At 32.3% G+C, this 24,436-nt stretch overlaps 1 protein-coding gene across 1 annotated transcript in view; it reads right to left on the reverse strand.

Annotated features, from left to right (window-relative positions):
- LOC124359637 (thialysine N-epsilon-acetyltransferase) overlaps positions 1-22,555 on the reverse strand; it is a 38,847-nt gene extending 16,292 nt beyond the window's left edge. The window contains exons 1-2 of the mRNA XM_046812543.1: positions 21,912-22,555; positions 11,785-11,836 (exon numbers count right to left, since the gene is read on the reverse strand). Of these exons, the coding sequence (XP_046668499.1) occupies positions 11,785-11,836; positions 21,912-21,974 (115 nt within the window). The 5' untranslated portion in view covers positions 21,975-22,555. The remainder of the gene's footprint in view (positions 1-11,784; positions 11,837-21,911) is intronic.
- Between the last annotated feature and the right edge of the window lie 1,881 nt (positions 22,556-24,436).

Raw genomic sequence — 24,436 nt, forward strand, 5'->3', positions numbered from 1 at the left:
GGGTGCAGTTTAACGGATATGTCTCAGTCTCCTTGTCCTCCGATGTGGAAAGCCTGGATATTCCAATAACCTGGGCATCAATGTTGGAATCAGAGTATGTGCACAGCATCTGTTGTTCTGTGTTGCTGGGGCTTTCTCTTCTAACTGAAGGTGACAGTATCACAGGTATCTGGCTGGTAGGGATGCTCTGCGTTATAGTCACTTCTGGCTCTGTTCTCTTAATTAGCACATCACAAATCCTCCCAGCGAGCCATTTCTTCCCACTATCATTAAGATGCATTCCATGCCTAGTGTACAAACTTCTATCAGCTTCACTAGCCTTGACCAGAGTAACATTAGGATATCTTTGACTTAAAGTTTCTAAAGCGACATTAGTTTTTCTTAATTCTTTGTTTACGCAAGACCAATTCTTAATATCATATCTAGATGGCAAGTCAACTAAGATTACTTTAGTGCTGCTGTACTTTTTCACAGCATTGTCAATTAAGTTAAGAGCTCTCTCTGCTTCATTACAAGCAACGTCATTTGAGCCACACGCTATGACAAGGAAGTCATCAGGACCTAACCTTTCTCCATCTAAGTTATCATAATTTAATATCTGTTCTGCTCGTCCCCCAGGCCTTACAAAACCCACAGCATCAAAAGACTTTGAGCACTTATTCAAGTGAAAAATCAAATTACGACCATGACTATCAGAGCACAACAGCACCCTTTGTTCGTCTGATCATCAGTTCTATGACTGTGGTCCTTATGTCCATGTCGGGAAGATGCAGGATTCTTAAGTATTTTATTTCTGCTCACAGTTTCAGGACTTACACTACAGCTACTTTTGGAAATTTTATCGACATTGCATTCCATTTCATCAGTTTTATCAACTGTCGTACAATTTTGAAGAACTTCATATATATTCTTAGAGGTAAAGTCAGGTTCCGTGACTTTCTTATTTACATTGTTTAACATTTGTGGCTTATGACCAAAGGGTGTACGTACAACCTGCCATTTATTAGGAACACTGACAGCTTCCTGAGTATTTTTATTTTTATTAAGAGTAGGAAAGCAATGTAGGCATGCAGAATTTGTTAGATCTATATGTGATAACTCATTATGTACGTCCAAATTGTCTTTCTCCATTATTTTAATTACTTCCTCTAGACCAGCGGTTCCCAAAAGGTGGTCCGCGGACCCCTAGGGGTCCGCAAAGCTCGTTAAGGGGGTCCGCAGCGAGGTGGTATAAAATAAAAAAAAACTTTCTATTAAAAGTTATTCTATAATTTTGATTTTTTTAAAGTGTTAAAATATAACACTAAACAGATATTTTAGGTATGCGAGTAAATACGATCAGCGTAGTTTGTAAGTCCATAATGTGAACTGTGACAAGCTTATAGAGACATCATTACTGGGCGAGTGACGGAGCGATAGTACGAGAGTGAGCGGCGAATGACGCTGATATACATTTCCCCACCGGTTTGTCAGCCATGGCATTGACCCTGCTCCCCACTACGCGCCGTCGCGGACACTCGCAGTCGCTCACGTGATCTCTCAGAATAGATTCAGTTGTACTGTGTTGTACGTTCAGTGGTACTCAGTGTTGTTGTCTGTTGATAATTGCATTTATGTAACAACAGTTTATTTAATAATGTTGGTCGGTTTAGTTTAGTGTTTAGTAGCCAAAAGTAACAATGGATCGTTGGTTAATTAGTGCCAAGTTAAAAAGGCCAATATCTGACGTGGAAAAGGAAGAGCATCCTTCATGTAGTACTGCTATGGTCGATGAAGTTGAGCTTATTGCAACTTCTGGCAAGGCACACACAATAGCAGAAGAACTTATTATCCCTGCTGCTGTAAAAATGTGCAGAATTGTGCTTGGAGATCAAGCAGCTAAAATGATCAGCTCAATTCCATTATCGAACAATACAGTTCAAAGGCGAATAACAGATATGTCTGAAAATATCCAATACAATTTATTTATGAAAATATCTAATAGCGACATGTTTGCCTTGCAAATAGATGAAAGCACGGATATATCCAAGAAAGCTACTATGCTAGTTTTTGTCAGATTTATTTTCGAACATCAATGTTATGAAGATTTTTTGTTCTCTTGTGAACTTATGCATACAAAAGGTGAAGATATTTTAATGCTATTGATAAGTTTTTTTCCCAACACAATATTAAGTGGGATAAATGTGTTTCTATTACAAGTGATGGTGCTGGAGCTATGTCTGGCTACAAAACAGGATTATTGGGCATATTACAAAAAGTCGCACCACATGTCCAATGGACTCATTGTTGCATCCACAGGGAAGCACTGGCAGCGAAAAATATGCCAGTAACACTTAATACTACCTGTGATGAAGTTGTTAAGATAATTAATTTCATTAAATCACGCCCCCTACAATCCAGGCTGTTTGAAGCGTTATGCAGAGACATGCAGAGTGAGCATATTCAGCTCTTGTTACACACCGAGATTAGGTGGCTCTCTCGGGGAAAGGTACTTGAGCGGTTTTTTGAACTCAGAGATGAGGTTCGTGTTTTTCTCCTGGAAACACAATTTTCTAATCAACTGAACGATTTTAATTGGCTATGTAAGGTTGCTTACCTATCAGATATTTTTGGACACTTAAATGAATTAAATTTAAGTTTGCAAGGATTTTATGTGGATATATTCAGAGTGGAAGACAAGATTGCAGCAATGAAACAAAAATTTGAACTTTGGTCCAGAAGAGTTGAAAAAAAAATCATTTACAAACTTCCGATTACTACAAATGTTTTTAGAATCAAACCAGGATCAGTTATCAGAAAATGTCAGAGAAGAAATATCGGCCCACCTTAAGACTTTAGCAACATCATTGAAAGAGTATTTTCCAGAACCAGATTCTAAGAACAGTTGGATAAGAGATCCCTTTACTACTATGGACATTGAAGAACTAAATTTAATTGAAAAAGAACAAGACCAACTCATTGATTTATCAAGCAATGGCACCCTTAAAAGTACCTACAAGGACGAAACACTCATGGAGTTTTGGTTGATAGTGCAGCGAGACCACAAGGAGCTTTTAAAGCCTTAAAACATTTAATACAATTTTGCACAACATACAAATGTGAACAGGCGTTCTCCACATTATGCTATATGAAAAACAAATATCGGAATCGTCTCAATGTGCATGACGATTTTCGTTTAAAGGTCTCAAACTTGCGACCTGATATGAAAGAAATTCTGGACATAAAAGATAGATTTCATCTTTCACACTAGGACTAATCAAAATCATATAAAAAAGTGGAAAAAATCTTTTAAACAATTCATAATATTATAAAATTAAATTGATAACAATTTAAATTATGTAAAATAAAATTATGTAATGTAAAATAAAATTTCATCTTTTTAAAATTTAATGTGTTCCCACCCACTTATTTGTTTCCTAGCTAGGTAAACGAACGTTTTTGGCATTTGTTTTAATACTTTAAAAAAAATATTGGATAATAATGTAAACACAAGAGTGCAATAATTACTTTTCAGTTTATGCTGTATCCATCGTTGGTATATATCCAGTAAGTATAAATAATATAAATATATTACAAGTACATTATGATTATATATATATATATATATATATATATATATATATATATCCATTTGTTTAAGTTATTAATAAATACCCACTTACCATACATTCAAAATTACTTTTAGGGGTCCCCAATGGTTTGAGTTATTTTCAGGGGGTCCTCAACTCGTTAGAATTTGGGAACCGCTGCTCTAGACTACGTATTGAAACCAGCATTCTTGCATTCTCTTCTTCATAGATAGTACAGCGGTTACATTTTCCGTATTCAATCTCATTATTTTTAGTGTTGGCTTTAGTCTCCTCTTCTATCTGCAGAATAAGGATTTCTTTTGCCTCTTTTTCCTTTTTGAGTTTTTGGTCTAAGAATTTTATTTTATTTAATAATGTATTTTCTTTCTCCTCAAATATTTTGTTTTGTGATTCAATGATATCTTCCTTCTCTTTTAATTTATCTTCTAGTTCTAATACATAAAAGGAGCTTTTATTTTTTTCTTCAAACAGTTCCTGTCTTAAATCTTCATTTTCCCTCAAAACTGATCCGTTTAACTGCTCCGCAAGTGAGGGACAATTTATCTGGTTAGAATAGTTTTCATGACTCCCTTCAGCTGTCAAGTCAATTTCCTGCTCCTTATTTTCAGTAATTATGTTATCAGTATCCTTCAAGCATTTCAAGCATTTCCACTCTCCCAAGAAATCTTCCTTCTCCATATTCCTTACATCCGATAAGCGTAATCCAGCACACTTAAAATGCAACCACGTATTGCACAAACCAGTACATAAAAGAATACTGCAGAAGACCGCACATTTATCCCACACACTCCACAGGGATATTTGGCCATGATATTTTACTATCAATGTGAATCAGCGAGTTTGTTTAATTTATTTATTTACTAAATTTCAATAGTTTATAAACCACTTGACTTGTCCAGTAAGTTTTAACTTTTAATTACAATAACATAAAATAATATAAAAAATGCTATGATAAAACAGTTTTTATATGTGAGAGACAATAAAACACATGCATAAAATCTCGAAATAATATAGTCCAGCTTCAATTTTAAAGCAAAAATTTAAAGCATCAGGTTGGAGTTGAACCAGGTATCTTCAAGTTTATAGTCCAAGTCTTTATCCACTGAGCTAACTCAGACTGACATTAACTGGTTATCAAGTATTGATAAGGCTATCTAGTCATCTGACAATGTCAGTACTTGCATGTCACAACAAATAGTCCACATATTATGAGTAAAGTTAATGTTTTCACTATAAATAATCCACTCATAAAATAAAAATCTGAGAGCACCTTTTATGTCAGACTCAAAATTTATCACTGCAAAGACTTATTAGATTGTTTGCCATAGATTAAATGTTCATGCAATAAATATTATCTAGGTTATAGTTTTTAGGCAAAACTCCTTGGTAAATTATGAGTAAAGTTAATGTTTTCACTATAAAACAATCCACTCATAAAATAAAATTCTGAGGGCACCTTTTAATCAGACTCAAAATTTATCACTGCAAAGACTTTTTAGATTGTTTGCCATGGATTAAATGTTCATGCAATAAATATTATCTAGGTTATAGTTTTTAGGCAAAAATCCTTGGTAAATATTAATGAAATGTTTACTAATTATGTGATACCTATTATTTCAGCGCAGTCATCACAGGAAAAACTCACTGATTTAACACAAGATAAACACTTTTTAAACACCTTTACAATAAAACTTGTCAAAATATTGGCTGCATCAAACCAGTTAATATAGCTTGGTCCAGTCCCTGGTTATGTACTGTCCGTTATGGTTATGTACTGTTTAATGAATCCATATTAAAATTGGTATAGAGGCAGTATTTGCATATAGCTAGTTAATTTGTTAACTAGTCTTAACCTAAAAATATTTGAAGATAGCACCCATTTGCATTTTTACAAAAAATTTAACTCCACTAATGACTCAAAATCACACATTCAAAATATTTATTACTTAATTATAATAACCTTTTTTTATTTCTTGACTTTTTCTGATATCTTTAAGGTTTCACGATGGTAACCTTTCAAAGGTTGGATAAAGAATATATGTAGCTGAGTTATATGCATCATACAGCAAAACAAAAAGGTGTTTTATAATTCTCTGGTGATTTACAATAATTATACGTTTTTTTATATCTAGAAAGGTTTCCAGATAGTGGCCGAATAAAATTTGAAGTAGTATACGAAGTCTGTTCAAAAAATCAATTTCAATTTGGTCCCCTTAAATGTAATCCCCATTAGATATTATACACTTGTGCCAATGTTTCTTCCAATCCTCGAAGCAAAAAAGTAGTTTTTTGTGGTCTTGTTCATATCCTCCCTTGATGCCGCCTTAATCTCGTCAATTGTAATGTAGCGTTGTCCTTTCATGGGCCTCTTCAGTTTCAGGAACAAGAAAGAATCACAGGGAACCAGATGTGGAGAATACGCTGGTTGCAGCATTATTAGAATGTTAGTTTGGGCCAAAATATTACGTGCAAGTAACTATGTGTGAGCAGGGGTGTTATTGTGGTACAAAAGCCAATTTTTGTCCTTATGCAAATCCCGGCGTTTCTGATGGGTTGCTTCATATAAATTGTGCACAACTTGCAGATAATATTTCTTATTGACAGTTCTACCCTATGGCAAGAACTCATGATGCACCATGTCCCTGCAATAATAAAAAAAAACTGCAAGCAAAACTTTCACATTTGACCGAACTTGGCATCCTTATTATTTGTCTTGGCTCATGCGGCAGCTTTTATTGGGATGATTGAGCATTGGTTTCTATGTCATAACCATAAACTCATGATTCGTCACCGGTTATGACCCTCTTGAGCAAATTTGGGTCATTGCGGACAGAATCCAACAGAGCTCATTAGCAATGGTAATGCGCTGCTGTTTTTGGTCGAAATTGAACAATTTTGGTACGCATTTAGTGGCGACCCACTCATGCCCAAATCATTGGTAAAAATCGAATGGCACGAACAAATTGATATTTTCAGGTCCTCGGTAGCTTCTCTAACGCTGATTCGACGATACGCCAATACTTTTTTCTTTTCTTCATCAATGTTTTCCTCTGTTCTTGACGTGCTCAGGTGTTTTTGGCCATTTCTGTTATAATGTTGTAAAATCACTTTTTTCAGCAGCAGTATACTTTGCAACCTTCGAATATTGACCAGATCTGCCAACAGTTTAAAACTGGGATAACAATTTAGTAGCAGGGAGAACAAACCTATATTAAATGATTCAGTTTTATCTAAAGTTATTTCATGTGTAGTGACACTTTAATGCACTACCCCCAATTGGTGAAGCCATTTATTGCCCTCCCCAAGTACTTTTCAGTTCACTTTACATAAAATTCAATAAATTTTACACCTAACTTTATGCCATAAAAACATTGGTTTCGCTCTATTTCCGTTATTACCCAGAAAATCGGGTAAAATCTATCACTAACCGTAGTTTGCTAACAAAGCGTTTGTACGTTTATATGAACTTTGTTTATTATTTTGTTGAGAGGACACCATCTGAGAAGTTTTTCGTATTACTTCTGGGACACCCTGCATAATGAGATATTGCTTAGCTAAACAAATAAACCTATTTGTGAAAATATATAATATTGCTTATGTAGTACAATTTCAATTTTTATTGTTCTACACAGGTTATATATATATTAAAGTATTTTAGGAGACATTTTAAGTTAAAGGTAAGGTTTAGGTAAAAGTTTTAGGTTAAATTCGTTATATTGCATAAAAACATAATTTATACCAAGTTTCGATAAGGAAAACATGCAACTCCTGTTAGGTATGGGCTGCATGCACACAGGCTAAAAATATGAATTCAGCTTTCAGAGAGCCACCATGTGATTTTGTTAAAGAGTTATCTAATTCTGTACCTCAGAACTATATGGGCCTAAGTCACATTTAGTAGATTTTACAGGAGAGCATAAAAACTACGAACAGTTGTGTTTATTCTTTATTATAAAATTATGAAACTGTGTTTAGTTTCTACTTCACAAGTTAACTTACTTATGTTTATAGAAGCATTAAACTGCTTTAGTATTTTTATGTAATTATTTTTTTGTTACATTAAAAATGGACTTACGATATTTTGGCTCTAATCAAAAAACATATGTTATATTGCTACTTGGACTTAAGCAACCAAATTAAGTGTATCCATTAGCAACCAATATACATGGTTTAGTCAATAAAAACACTATTACAATGCTAATAAAATATATTATTCTAAACAATGTTGTAATGGCATCTGGAAAGTTGTTTTTTCTAAAATCAAAAACATTTGTTTTTAATGCTATTTGGACTTAAGCATTGTATTTCCATTAGCAACTAATATACATTGTTTCGTCAATAAAACACTATTACACTGCTTATAAAAACTATAAATATAAGGTAAGAATTAATCTAATAATGTTGAAACTGATATCTGGAAAGTCATTTTCACTAGCCCCATGTGGAAGGTTCTCAAAGTAAGCCTTGTATTCTTTCAGGGACCCACTGGAGGATTGTCATTAAATCTCTGAATTTTTCATTACTTATTTTTCCTCTTCTCAGATCTTAGTTTCGGAACTGATTCAGGCATGATTGTTTCTTTTCTCTTATTTCTTCTCAAATCCACACTTTTAAAATCAACATCATCAAAGCTTGTTTTATAGTACAGTATACCAAGTTCTTCTCTTCGAACCTGTAACCAAAACTGTGTTGGAAATGAGGAAAGGTTCTCCAATAGTATTTTTTTTTTTCCTGTTTATTTAATGGTCCATCTTTATTAGTAAGCGAAAGAAAATCAAGAAAGTGTTCAAGAAACATTTTCTTTACAATGAATGGGTTTTTATTGCTACAAGATGCGATGAAGTTCGCCCCAATCATTAGTAGTAAATATTGTGTTAGTTTTAAGATGCTTTTTTGCTCTTTCTATTAATCTATGTTTACCATCTACCTCCATATGTGTATGCCCAGCTAATAAAAATTTGTGGTTTATTTCATTAATGTTGGGGGTAGAGTTTTCAAAATCCAAATGTACATAAAAAATCATATTAATATTTCTAATTTTGACCGCTGCAGTTATCGGTCCAACACAGTCAGAGTGTCAATGCTGCTTTTTATTGAGCTCTTCATTTGCCCAGGTAAACAAACAAGAAGCCATCTCACTTCCACCTCTACCTGCAGTGGTCTCATTCCAAATCATGCACCACGTTTTCTTTCCACTACTGTCGTCAATGGTGTAGTTTAGAGTCCAGAGCTTTCTCAAGTAGAAGCTTTGACAGTTTGTGAGAGCTGGAAGTAGGAAGACACTTCTGTAGGTCTGCCATAACAACTTTAAATTTTTCATTTCCTTGTCCCAAAAGCTTATCTTCTTTTTTCAAAATGGTATCTACGTGCTGCTTCATCTAGATGCTTCTGCTTTTTCTGCTTGAAGGTTTTCTTTTTGCTCACCGTTTGCATTCTTTAATTGGCAATCAATTCTGTCACAAAAATCACATGTGTCATTGTCTGGCAAATGAAATGACAAATTGTATTCTCTATTGAAAATTTCTGAAAATAACCATTTCTTTTCGGGTTTGATATTTTTTTCTTTACATTCATTTTCATACATGGTATACATTATGGAAATGTTTAAATCATTACCCAAGTATTTTTTGTTTGTCCTTTCCCTACTATAGTGACTTTTCATATGCTGGATATTTTGATATGTGGTTTCTTATGATATCCTTTGCTGTCTCTGGTATTTTGTTTCCTGGTACATGTTTGCCACGATGGTCTGGTTCAACCATACCAGTACTTTGGGTTTTTAAGAGAGCAAACTTAACAAATGTTTCTGATATTACTAGTGTGTTCAAGAAAAATTGTTTGCAAACTTTTTCAAAATTGTTATCCCATTTGAGAAAATAAGTATGGCTGTTTTTTCTACTATTTCTAGAACCATCTCTTTGTCGTGACCTGGCTATTGGCTTGGTTGTAATACAAGAAACTATATACTGGCGTTTAGAACTTAAGTTTCTTTCACTATTATAATAAGTCAGAATGAATGTGTACTCTTTGTGCATGACTTATGCGCTGAGAGCATTTCAAGCGACAAGTAGTTTTACAAGGAGGTCTTAAAGTTCTTTCTTTTACAATATCTCCTTTAGAGTTGACATGCTCTTTTCCAGAAATTCGTCCCTGCTTTCTAATGTTTTTTTTCCACTTTTTTTCATTCCTTATTCTTTTTCTTCCTTTATTTTTAGGTTGAGTAACTATCGGTAACTCGCTCTCCGTGTCATCTGAATCGGTGTATGGTACCAGAGGTATTATATTATTTATTATTTGCTGTAGTATTTGTACTTACAGATTGACTTTGTACTTGTTTCTAAATCGTTTACTTAAAGTTGAATCACTCTCTGAACCTGAAGGTGGAGTGTATGTTGGATCATCGATGTCATTCTCAAATAGGTCCGCTCACAGAAGATAGCGCATCATCTAAATCTTCCAGTGTTGTCGATGCTCCAGATTCTTGTTCCATGTTTGTCACTTGTGTTATCGTCTCTAGCTCCCATTCATTTGACTCTGAAAAAATAAATTGTTAAGATATTTTGAATATTTAATTTTATTTAAGTGTTTTGCTTTTAATAACATAGAGCTTTCTTTCCTACAAGTGTTCCCAGCCTTCAAGAAATAGAGAAATTCACTCGGTTTTGTCCAATTTATTTTAATTTTTTAAATTGATGTTCCGCCAAAACATTGATTAGTTCATTATATAGATAGCCTACACAAAGAATGTGGATATAAAAAATATTATATCGTTAAAGTGGATTTCTATTGAATTTTTATCATGTTTTTGGTAATTATGTGTAATTTACTCGTCACACACGAAGTTTTTCATATTGAAGTATAATTTCTGTTAAACATGTAGAATGTTAAATTAGGTAGAATAACAAGTCGGAAAGACAAAGAACCCCTAAGAATATAACTATTATCGTATGAAATTAATGCTCTCTGTCCCTACCGACTACAGCATTTACAGTCTAATGACAATGTACTAGGTCTAGGCCCAGCTTAACACGATTGAAATGGAACCTAAATTATTGCTAGGGTAGGCTAAAGCCCCCGAGTAAATACCTGCTACAATATGGTTAAATGGTTAAAACATAACAGTAAATTTACACAAAAAAGATTTTTATAACAACCATAAATTTACTGAAATTTATTTAAACTGAGCCTAGAGTATTATGTACCTACTAATCTCACCTGGTTCTACTGGAGTTGAAATGAAATTAAGAAGATGTACGTCTTTACTAGTTTCTCTTTCAACTTGGATATTTTCACTTTCATGCATGTTAAAATTCCATTGGGTTTGAGTCATTGTCAGGTAAAACGAGGATGGATGTGCAATCTGGATTCAATACCTAGAAATTAAAATTGAAAATCAAACATACACTTAGGCCTACTTCTCCTATTGGGCACAACAATGTTCTAAACCTAGGCTAATAATAATAATAATAATAAAAAATTGTTCCTTGAGGTCCTGAGTATAAAATTCGAATTTTACTTTAAGTTTTACATATTGTTAGCTTGTAAACATATTTAAAAAAATACTTACTTTTAATTCGGTTTAAAGTCGGTGAAGGAGTGGAATTTCTTCGTGGAAACTTCTACTGATTGATTGCTAGGACATCATTAGTTTCAGGTTTCAGATTATCTTCAGTGAACGTATTAAGGTTTTTTCAATTTGGAAAGTATAAACTTTCCCCTACTTTCCATATTAATACCAAAACGTTTTGTTTAAAAGTAGAATAAAACTTTGATTAGTACAGCTCAGTCCTAACCTCAATAATCTCTCTAATAGCAGGCAGCAGCAATATCAACCAGTATTAATTGACAGTCATCAGCTGTTCAGAAAACAGGACTTGAGACTAAATGAGTATAGTGGCTAGGGCCAGACAATGGCAAGTCCATTTTGTGGACTTAGGTTTTTGCTGAAATGCTCAATGTTCAGAACCATAACATCATAGGTGGAGTTATGTTTGTCTGGTTCTGATATACCTCAGGACTTAGACTCATATAACCTTTGATAAATCATAAAAATAGAATTTTTAGCGGAGTTACGATGGTATGGCTGGATGTAAAAATGAAATTTTAAGAACATACGTGCAATAACCTAAAAATAAGAAATTTTGGACTTAGGCTCATATGGTTCTGAGGTACAGAATTAAGATTAAACACTTACTTTCAGCTGTTATTTTTGGTCCATTTGGCATTTTCTCAAAATCAGCCAACTCCTAAAAGTAAAAACAATCTTTCAATTAAGTTTGTAATCAAATACTAAAGTAATAACACTGTTTTATACTTTTAATTTAATTATTTTAATTTCAAAGTGCTTCATACTTTGTCACCTAGGACTAGTAAACAACATTTTAGTTCCAGTTATCAGAAAATTATCAATGGTGTAATGGAGTAGGGATGTGTGAGCTATTTTTTAAATGTGAATGTTTAAAAAAATTATTTATATTAATACAAATTTTGGTTTTACTAAATAAGATATAATACAATGTAGATTATATATGAATAAAATATTAATATTAATTTATATCTGGTAAAAGTTTTGAATATTTAGTTTTTAAAGAATCAAAACATTTAGGAAGGAAACAGGATTTTTCCAGAAAATCGGTATCGTTTAGTAATACAAATAATCAGTAACACTATGTTTCAAGATCTGCAATCTGATCTCTTCTTCAGGAAAATAACTAACCTAACACATAATTAAAATCTAGGTTAAAATAAACATATCATACCAGAGTGTTGTGACACGCATAAGTCAGGAATAACAACCACCATGTTGTGTGTCAACGTCACTAACTCTAAAACATACATTTAATAAAAACTGTACTCAAAACTAATTATTAAAACTGAACTAAAGAATACAGGTCACAACAGGTCTGCGTCAGCCAACCAACCAACTGCGACTGACCAGAGACCAATAGTAAATAACAAACAATATGGCGGCAAAAAAGGAGGGAACGGGAGTGGGCCTTTTTATTATTGGTTCATATTAGATGAACTTCTTAACGTCATACTGTGACTCTGCATTGGTTTATTACAAATATATAATCTGTTTTATACTTTTGGATTTCTTTTAAATTAATTTTTCAAAGTTGGCAACTAAAGCGGCCTAATCTCGACTGATGGTTGACTGATTGGTTGTTTCGCCAATTTAATGTATGATGCCTCGATTAATTTCCTTTTAAAGAAATGAAGATTCCCTATGTATTATGTTGGCTTCATCCCACTTTATACCATGGTTTTCAAACCAACAATGATGTGCATTTTTTTACTAATCTGTTAACCCCTTCCTTTGTTTTCTTTATGTTCTTTAATCCTTATCTTTATTCTAAGTCTTTCTGTCTTGCCCTATACATAAACATAGACAGTATTTTATACTGTAAACACAGTTTTTGGAATCCTGTGTGGCATTTTTTTTTGTTTTGTTTTCACAAGATTTTATTTAAGAGTATTGTTTGTTTTATATGCGGTTCTAATGTTATACTTTTTACCTACTCTTCTAATTTTATCCGATAATCCCGGCACATAAGGGATTGACATAAACGCAAATTTATCACTATTCTAATTTACTGACTCAGGAATTATTCTTCTGGTTCGTTTGCACTTATTTATTACTGATTGAGGGTATCCATTACGTCTAAGATCCAATTCAACTTTCTTAAATTCCTCTTTTAATCCATCTTTATCTGAGCATAAAGTCTTTACTCTATCAAATAATGAGTAAGCCACTCTTTCTTTGACAGTTTAATGATGATTTTATTGATAATTTAAATATTTTTCCTGTGTGCTTTCTTTCAGAAAACAGTAATCTCTTACATCCCTATCTCTTACTACACACACTTCCAAAAAAGGAAACTTGTTTTGGACTTCCATTTCCATTGTGGGGTGGATGGAAGGAAAAATACTATTAATGTGATTCAAAATCTCATTCAATTCAGTGTCTCTATGAGGAAAAACAATAAAGGTATCACAACTCCACCAAATCCCTCTATAAATATATTGGTGAAAATAGGAGACGGTGTACAACCCATTGCCATCCCTTTATCTTGGCGGTAAATTTGACCCTCTAACTCAAAATAACTGCATTGAGTGCATAGTTCTCAAACAAAGTCCAAACAAACAAAAAACATTTATAATTTTTAATCCTATAAAGTTTATAAATCTGTTCATATACCCCTATTCTATCAGACCTTTGATACTACTGAAACAATCTTAATTACGTGATAATTTCCACTCTAACAGAAACTGTGGAGCTAAAGAATTAGTATTGCCTTCAAACTATATTTGACAAATACGAATATTATAAACAATTTGGTGTTTCTTTGAATTTTTAACAATCTTAAGCAGTTTAAACCTCTACACGGTAATCAACAGTTATCTGCCTAGAAAATGCCTACTCTTTCGCTTCTCATATTACAAAATATAGATGTATCAATTTAGTTGAAACACCAATTGAAACTGTTACAGTTTTGTTTTGAAAAGTTAATAGTTTATATTATTTTATGCTTGTTCACAAAAGATTAATAAATAACTTAGGAGTTTATACCACATTAGTACACACACACACACAGGAATCCATACAAGAAGAAGAACATACATCCATGCAATTTTGATAACTTACAATAAACATATATAAATTAATAGATTTTAAAATTAAGAGAAACCAGCAACCTATTTTAGAGTTAAAATTAACATAAAACAAATTATCATACATATAAGATAGAAATACACAAAATATTGTAAAATTGAATCATCAGATAAAAAAAATAATTTCTTTAGACCAAATACCACAGAATAGATTAAATCTTAATATCAAGGAGATTGTTATGCAAAGTAAGTTTACAACACCTGGAGTTATAAAGTGAATTTAGATCAGCTGGTGACTTTACAATAATGGAATTTTTATTCTTTTGAATGATGGCTTAATAGGAGACTGAGAAGAAGCATTTCTCATCAAAGTTAATAAACATTTGAGTTATTAAATACAGTAATACTTTTATTATTTGTTTTAAATTGGTGAATCTTGATTTTGAATCCAAGAACAGAAAGGACATTTGCTAGATGATGAACACTTGAATATTGGATGACAACCAGAACTCTCAGATCTGCAAATATTACTACTACCAATATTAAATCTACACTAAGCTGACAAGGATGATTGGAAGATGAATAAGTGTCAATGGAACATACAAAGTAAAACTGGATTTGAACTCAAGTAAGATCTACCCAATTTATTATTCCAAATTTTTCAAAATTGAAACCTATTTTGTATAAATTCAAATTTAACATGTACCACAATTTTCCCTATGTTGGATATGACTTTTTTATGTGCCCATGGCAGTATAATCCACGAAACCCTGTATGTGACAAATAAACTCAATAGCAATTATTGTAAATCAAACGTTTATTTATTTATATCAATAGCTAGTTAAGCAAGGGCAAAGTACAAGTTAAATAAATAAATAAAGCAAAAAAAAATAAGTAAATTTAACAAAATGTTAGCAGATATCCTAATATTAGCTAACTTTTTCTTCTTTGTTGCTTTTATACAGTAACGTTAATACCTGTTATAATACGACTTTGTTTTGCATAGTTTGTTTACTTCACATTGTTTATTTGGTAATTTATGGTGCAATGTCTTAATTTAGTGTCATGGTTTTATCTGTATGAGTGTTTCACAATCACTTGATCAAAATTTACCACGTTGTTCAGCAAGTAAAAACTAACAAATAAAACAGATAACATGTGTCCTATGTAGCTTATTTTAGTAATTATCTGTCTGAAAGTATGTTTTTGAAAAAAATATCTCATGAACGGGTCAAGATAAATTCATTAAACTTACCAGAAACCTTTAGCATATACATATGCAAAGTATTAACTTTCTGGAAAAAGTTAAACAATTAATTTGATCAGTTATCCTTGATTCCATAATAAGTCATAATTCATATATTTGGCCATTAAATACATATTTGTACAATAGGCTACGTCATACAGATACATACAAATAAAAGCAATTAACATATACAGTTAAAACTACCTACAGACTAACTTTGGAAGACTAGACTAGATATATCACTTTTAAAGAACTCGTCAATTTTGTAAAAAGGATTGTTCAACAGCCAGTTGTATAAAATATTTCTAAAACTATTGAAGCTACTATAATGAGCAGAAATGTGCAGTCTATTAAATAGCCTTATGCTAACAATTTCATAAGAGAATTTAGTTTTACTTAACCTAGCAAAAGGTACATGAATTTGGTGAGAATTTCTAGTAGCATAAGAGTGAACATGCTCATTGAGGACATAATTATTAACATTATTTTTTTGCAAAAAGTAGACAAGATAAAATGTATCTATAGTAATAAAACATGATACACCTGGCATTTGCCTGGACATTGCCTAACTATTTTGTTTTTTTGACTGTTTTTGTTAATCTGATAAAATTAACTTTGACAATTCTGAACTGCCGCCATTTTGAACCGGATGCTTGCAGAAAGTTAATATTTTACATGATTGTGTAATTTAATATGTTAGAGGTTTCTGCCGAATTAACTTCTAAACTAAGCTAGATAGGACACATACTATCATGAATTATTTGTCAGTTTTCACCTGCTGAGCTACATGGTAAAGTTTGATGAAATAGTTGTGACACCCTGTATATAGTACCTACAAATAAATTATTAGTAGTTAAAATTATGTTTTTACCTACATTTTAGTTATAAATATTTTTTTCACTAGGCCTAATCCATAAAATTCATTTAGACTAACCTATCAAGTAAGATTTATTATGATATAAGTAAATTTAGCAAGCTAGTAAGGAATATTTAATTTCACAAACAAACAATAAAAAAAATATATATATATATCTTTTATAAATAGTTTATTTTGACATAGTATAATCTCCATTTATTTCTGAAAACATTGATATGAAACATGATGCATATTAAAATACATTTCTAGGATTTTAAGTAATATGGATGTAATAACAGCAACTGGTCCAAAATCACAACGGTTAAAGAATATAATTTTATTTTCTGAAATTTTTGTGTTTTGAAAGTGTGTAAGGGGCACACTTTCAATAACCAGTACTACTAATATGTTTTCTTTTAGTAAAATTCGAGATTGTGTTTATCGATATGCCTATTAAAACTAGTAATAATATATGTATGTTTATTAGTTTTTAGTATAGGATCAAAAATTGTTTTACATAAATTATTGATTTAAATATGTGTAATCCATATACTGTCAGAATTCAAAGTTCAGAAAAAAAATCAACAGAAAAAAAAAAAAGTTAACAGAAAGTTAACAGAATCTGTATCTCTTGAATGTTTTATGACTCTCAAAGTTTCTTTTTTTATAGGATCATTAGCCTATCTAAATTGTTTATCTAATTAGATATATTTATAGTAAAAATAATGAGAGTCAAGTGGATAATCTGCTAAACAAAGGTGAATTTAATGAGAAGGAAATATTAAATGTACAGTTGAATAGAATACTAGTTTCTGGATTAAGATGCAGAATTAAGAATGACTATAATCATACAGCTGAACAGGAGTATAGGTGAGTTTAGGAAGAGAGCATAACCAACTAAATTCAATTGATCGTACAGCATGTTTTTGGCCAGTATCATTAGCAAAGGAGTCAAGATGATTTAGTCTACTGCATTTAACATAGAGGTAACATTGAAATCTACTAGAGTATCATTTGGACTGTCAGTATCACAGGCCACATCTATTAGACCATTAGATCAACTACAAGGTAGAAGTAGAGGTTGTACTACGTTTTATATTCATAATGCTTGTATATTTTCTAACTCATTTCAAGAATACCTATAACAATTGGATATAATGTTTAAGAAATTCTTGGAATGCTAATCTTATGATTAAATTAGGAAAGTCTGTATTTTCTAAATAAAGATTTCAATTTTTAGAATACATCTAAACAACTCAAGGATCAGAAGTTGGGCCGGAAAGAATTCAGGTAATTCAAAATGTTTCTACTCTAAGAACTAAAAACAACTAAAAGGTTTTATTGGTATGATTAATTATTATAACAGTTTTGTAGAAAAGTTCTCTGAAACAGTATAATCACTGATGGCACTGATCTCGAAGAACACAAAATTGATCTGAACTTCCCAGACAGGAGAAATACTTCAAAGTAAAAGAGTAATTTATCAGTAATTTATTTTGACTATTTTGAAAAGTATTAGCAAAGATTTCTATTTACAGATGGATTGTTCGATTAAATCAATATGAGGACACTTATATCAGATAAAGGTACATGGAACTGACACAGCATTAATGTTCATTTCTAGGAATGGGGTTAATTATTTTACTACGAAAGTGTAATATTTTGCAATAACAAATTATATGTAAAAAATAAAGCATATAATATTAGGTAATCCTGTAAATATAATTACGGATCATAGTCTTAACATTCTTGAAGACATGATGACATGCAGATTAACCTAATCCATATCACTGAAAACATGCAACTATTCTACAGAATATTGTCATGGTATGAACAATACAGAGGCAGATACTTGTGTAAGAAGATATAGATCAGATTATTTACACATAGAATTGTGTATGAGCCTAATCCAATTTTTATTGACGCTAATCAATAAATTCCAGAAGGATGATATCTATTCTGTAGTCTAAATAGTAGTAATATTGGAAAACCGATCAGGCTATAACAACTAGGCTATTTGTAACCAAATTCACTTTTCCGTAATAAAGTTGAAAACCTTCAATGCTTATTTATGAATGAATTAAACCAATGGTTCCACTTCATCACGATTTCGATTCCGTCTGCTAGAATTGTCAAAATCAGTGTTACTTAACTGGTAATTAACTGTTGGAAAGAGTATTATTTTTTTAGGTAAAATTTCCTATTTTAATTTCTGTATGTATAACAGTTAATTTGGTCTTCTTACTTCTGTGCGAAGCGGTTTTTAGCCCATTTTCAGTAGGGGTGTCGTCCCCCTCTTAGACCTTATTCTGCCCATTCTCATGGACATTGACCTGTGTGAGAATCTTATCAAACAGAATAAGGGGGAGAGTTGATAAACTACAAGGTACTTCATAAAACGTGCTACTGTCACAGACAGGATTTGAACCTGTACTATACCCAACTCATGTTCAAGTTCAATCTTTTTTATTTTCTCAAAATACTTATATAAATACAATTTACCTCCCAGTGCAACTTAAGCGGCGCGTGCGGGAGTTCAGTTGAATTATAATTACAATTATCTTAGTATTCATTGTTCAATTCATATTCCCATAACAATGTCTTCACTTAAACTAAATTTATAAACCAGCCAAAAGCAGTGCACATCCAATAAACAGTATACCACAAGACTATTATAATATTACTTTGAATAATGCAGCATTAACAGTTATACATACAAAAAGAATGTAATTACAAGCATTACAAATTTACAAGCAATAATAAATAAATATATACTGTAGGTGATAACAAGCATTATAATTTGAAATTTAATAACTAATACATTAAAATTCTAAATGACTACCTCAAATAAATAAATATATAAAATATAAATGATATACAATACACAGAAGTAGCACAATAGTCACAAAAGTCCGACATCTTAGGCTGCTCGGCTATTGGAACTCCCTTTCGGCTATTTGCTTCGTGACTACAATTTGAGGAAACAAGTAAACGCAGTGAGCCTGTGACTGTCACAAATGGAATCACAAGGCAACACATGCGACACTAATTGCAACTGTTTACTACAGAAAATTGTTGAGGGGCATCACATTAGTTTTCACTGATGAAGAATATAATACTGATTAAACATATACAAATACTGATATAATTTCTATATTGAACCTAATAAATAGGATAGTACAGCGAACAGAGATTGAGAACGAGACAATGTACTGTATCATATTTACGAATTCATACCTCAGAAAAAAGAATATTGAGGGTATAAACAAAGGCAATAGCCAGGTGGCTCGCAAAAGGAGGCATACGTTTCCTTTTAGCTAACTAAACTGTGGTAAATATTATTAGTAAATCAAGACAATTTGAAAGGTTCATGTCAAAATTTGTGTTTGTTTTTTGCAGTTTAGGTTTGTTCACACATTACCTCGAACACTATTTGACATACAGTAAAGATATTTAACACCAATGTAGGACTATTGCAGAGTAAGGTACAGCTGGAATTTAACGCTCGAAGAAGTTGTTTCTTGACTTTAATGGGCAAAGAACTGCTGTAGTAAAAAAAAAATAAATAAACAGTCAGTTTCTTTAAATAATAATGCACACCATAAAAAATTATCATCTAAAAGGTTTGAAAGTCAGCCAAAATTAATATGTAAATCAACATCTTTGCCAATCTGAGCTGATCATCAATATGTGTTGAAGATTCAAATGCCATTTGGTCTATACATTAGATAATAATAATTTAAACATGAGAATTATTTATAACAACTTGACATGAAGTTAATATTTTGCCATTTGTCATGTCTGTGAAAATTATCTGTATATTTTTGTTTATATTGTGTTTTTTAAGTATGCCATTTAAAAGAGGCATTCAGTTTAAAATAAAGTTCCTTTTATTTTGTAGTAAATTATGTGCAAAGCCAAGGAGAAAGTACTAGTACGAGTATATACATTGAGAGTTTTTCTTGTATTTGGTTGATCATTCTTCCCATATAGTATAGTATTTTCATAAATTAGTTGTCTATGAGTTCTAAGTTTTTTTTTTTATTACGAGATAAACTAGACACCAATGCATATGGTCACAAAATTTTTAAGTGCATATTTAAGTATTTATCTTATATAGAAACTGTTTTTGTAATTTTCTATTATTAATGAATCAATATCAATATTTTACTATTACAATATATCATAAAGGGAATGTTTAAGACAATAACAAGTGTCAGGAAGACAAAATAAACTAGGCTAAATATAATAATTTAAAATATTCAATGACACATAAAAATAAATATATGTATCTACGAAATTAAAAGTTTAACTTTACCTTATGTAATTAATTAGTGTAATAAGGTTAGAGCAATTGCATATTTTAGCTTGAATTTAGCTGTTACCTCGATGGATGTTTTCCTTATCCGGTAAGAAGTGCGGGGTGGCACCAAAGCCCGCACTGATGATAAGGCACATTTTTTCTATAAGTACACATTGAAACAAGGTTTTACAAAAGAATTTGGTCAAACTCGGACAAAAGAATGTGGGGTCACCAAAACATACCTCAAGATAGTATTTGTCAGTTAAATAACAAAATTCAAGAGAGCCTGAATGAATGGTTTTGAATCCTCTTAATCAGTTCATTAAAAAAGATATTAATAAAAACTGGGCATTAACAATAATAACCCGAATTTAACCCAGTATTCATTTAACATCAACAAAATACAAGACCAGAAGGGAATCTGATTTCAGGTGGGGGATTAACAAGATAGGAGAAGTAAGTATATCAGGAGAACAAATTTGAAAGGATTGCCAATAAAAAAAAATTACACAAATGAAAACTCAATTAATCTAACTGTCCAACATCCTACGGTCAACCACCCCACCCGTGTCATCTACCATAACTCCTTATTTTCTTTCATAACTTCCTGGTTTCATGTTTCCTCGCCCTAAATAATAGTCCCTTTCTACATTAGTACACACTAGGCCTATAGGAATACTACTAAATAATTTTTAGTGTAACAAAATTATTTTGCGTCCACTACACAAACAACTAGGCCTATATGGTTTGTGAGCGTCCAAAAAATACATTGTTGAAATGAAATTATACTACTGTAGGAAATAGTTAAAAGTGGTTTAGATTGTTTTAGGTGATGTGGATAAAGTAAATATTCCACTTTGGTTTTTAAAATGAACCGAGTGATAGAACCCATTGGGTACTAATGTCTCGGATATTCAGACATGTAAAGTAATACGAAGAAATATAACATCCTGTTATACTGATGGTCGGAGACATTACTGATAGATTGTTTAATTACTGACGCCTTTTACCAGATTGTCTTTCCAAAATTTAATTGTTAGAATATCTGTTTTTTTTTTAATTTTATTTATAAGCATTTTCCTTAAAAAAATTTCAAATAGCCTAACTCAAATAGTCTACTGAATATAAAAAAATTAATCCTTGATGTTTATACGAAAATATAATGGAGTTATAGCGAAAAATGTAAAATAGTGCACAACAGCCTAGACAGAGTGGTATTATTTGGTGATCGGTGGGTAGACTCCCAACACAAAAATATTGTGGTTGGTAGCAAAGGGTTAAAAAATTACGAGTTAGACTTACTTGAATTAGTCTTCTTATTTCCTTGCAGTCGGATTTTTTCCCTTCACGTATAATGTGAGCCATTTTGAATGGATGATATATGATTAATTAAATTATTTTACCAACAATTACAACTCTAGACAAAATGTGAGAGGCACTAACACAGCAAAGTGGTAATAAATAACCTATACACTATCACTGTATACAAAATCTGACATGTGGCTCACATAGAGATAGAAAAATATATAGAACTAAAAAAATAAAAATGAAAAAGATAAAAAAAGCAGTGGAAGATTTTTATGAAAAACTCAAGAATGGTCAGTGAACTTTTCCATGATTTTTGTTGTTATTGTAGCTACTACAATTAAACAAGAATTAATCTCCAAAATAACTCACTCCTAAGCCACTGATAATCAAATACATTTATGAAATAAATGGATACATTTATTCTTTATACACTGCACTTTAATCAAAGTTGAGATAAAGTTTGCTGCAAAAACATCGCAAGCATTGCATAAATATAAAGGTACTGAAAAAGAGTCAGGGCAAGACCAGAAGTAGGGCCACTTATCAATCAATTTTCATATGTAGTGTCACTAGGTCGAGAGCACTAAAGTCACAACTTCGTGGAATGGTGATTGGGTTGAACTTCGGTTTGATAGTGTGAGGTTACCGGTGACTGAACGTCTGTTTATAACTCTCTGAAGTTCTCTGAACTGCGTAGCCTGGTTAGAACATGGAACCTGCGTTTCAACGGTTAACGAGAGGATATATAATTCATGGAAAGAATAGAGTTGACGGAGGCATATGAAAAAGATCGAAAGGGAACTCTCGAGGCTTTGCCTGGGTTTTTGAAGGACTTACCGGTACTGTGATACCGAATCCACAAAGACACGTGGAAATCGTCTAAAGACTTTTAAAGGCAATTTTGCTGATAAGATAAGAGAAAAACTTGGGGTTTTGGGGGGCGAAAAACACTTAGGTCATCATTGCCCACTTGCATAAATGATACCTACACATAATTGGTGGTGTCAATTTACAATACACATATTAAACGAAAGCACACAAGTATGTAAATAAAATATTTCATAGAAGGAATAAATAAGTAAAAATTGAATCAACAACTTGGGAGAAACTGTAAAGTGGTCTAACCCATTATACGATAAAACACATATAACTAACGATACTAGGAGGAACTTAATAGCATAAGTTAAAGACTATAGATACATTACAACGTTTGCCTGCCACCAAGATGGCTGTAAAGAGGCCAATCCGGTAGAAGTAAATAAAATCTATACACAGATATAACAAAATACTACGTATTAAATAACAATAATAATAAATAGAATAAAAAAATACAATTCAGGTCAGATTCGTGACATTAGCGACGTATAATTCAGGAATCCGAAGAGCTTGACCAATACGTCACATTTTCTCCTAACAGCTCTGGGAGAGTTGCAGGAAGGAGATATTACGTCTCTGTTGAGAATAGTGGTTGCATTCCAACAGGATGTGCTTTACTGTTATAACCACGTTATAAAAAGGGCACAAAGGGGGATCACCGCGATTCATAAGAAAGCCATGCATCAGGAGCGTGTGTCCTATCCGAAGACGGCACAGCACTACTTCCTCACGACGACTGTTGCGAAACGAAATAGACCAAGGCGAGATACCATTTTTAATTGTCCTTAATTTATTATTTTCTATAGCTTGCCAAGATTAGTTCCACTAGAGCTTTATTTTGGTTTTAACCTGAGATTTAATTTCTGCGCTGGTAAAGCTCTGATTTAATGGCGAGCTCATTTCCATGTATTCCAACATGTCCGGGAGCCCAGGTCAGAAAGACATTTATGTCTCGCGTGCCAAGATCGTAGATGGCACTTAGGGCTTTACGAATAAGAATATTCCGGAAATACATGTCTTCCAAAGCCATTGCAGATCTGAGAACTGAGAGAGTCGGAACATAGAACTAATCTTGTAGTTCTTGGACATACAATGCTGACTGCTCTGAGAATGGCTGTCAGCTCCGCAGTATAGATTGAAGAATAAACAGGCAGTCCAAACTTATATTCACGAGGAGTCTCAGTTACCGGTTACGTCGAATGTTTTCATAAGGCCTTGTTTATAAACTATGTTAGGTGTTTTGCTTTTGGGATAAAAACTCACAGACACATCGGAAAAGAAGTTAGTAACCGTCCAAGGTGGGATATCACATTCGTGTGATATAGCACAAAGAAAATCAGCTAAGCCGAGATCAGCTAGGCAGGAGAGAGCTCTCATTTTAAATGGTCTAGGAGAGTTTGGACGAAAGTTATAGTATTGTTGTTTACAGCTATTAAATATGGGGTCGTACGTGGGATTGTTTGGTCTTGACTTCAGAGCATGAAATGTTGGCTTCTTCTATATGGTAGGGGTGGTTCTCCAGCTTCTGTAAGCAGACTGGGTATAGGGCTAGAGCGAAAAGCTCCAGTGGCAAGCCTTATTGCATTGTTTTGAATCGAATATAACATTCTCAGAGCGGATGGTCGAGCTGAAGCGTAGACCTG

The sequence above is a fragment of the Homalodisca vitripennis genome, chromosome 4 (genome assembly GCF_021130785.1).
Source record: "Homalodisca vitripennis isolate AUS2020 chromosome 4, UT_GWSS_2.1, whole genome shotgun sequence".
In the NCBI taxonomy this organism is placed as follows: domain Eukaryota; kingdom Metazoa; phylum Arthropoda; class Insecta; order Hemiptera; family Cicadellidae; genus Homalodisca; species Homalodisca vitripennis.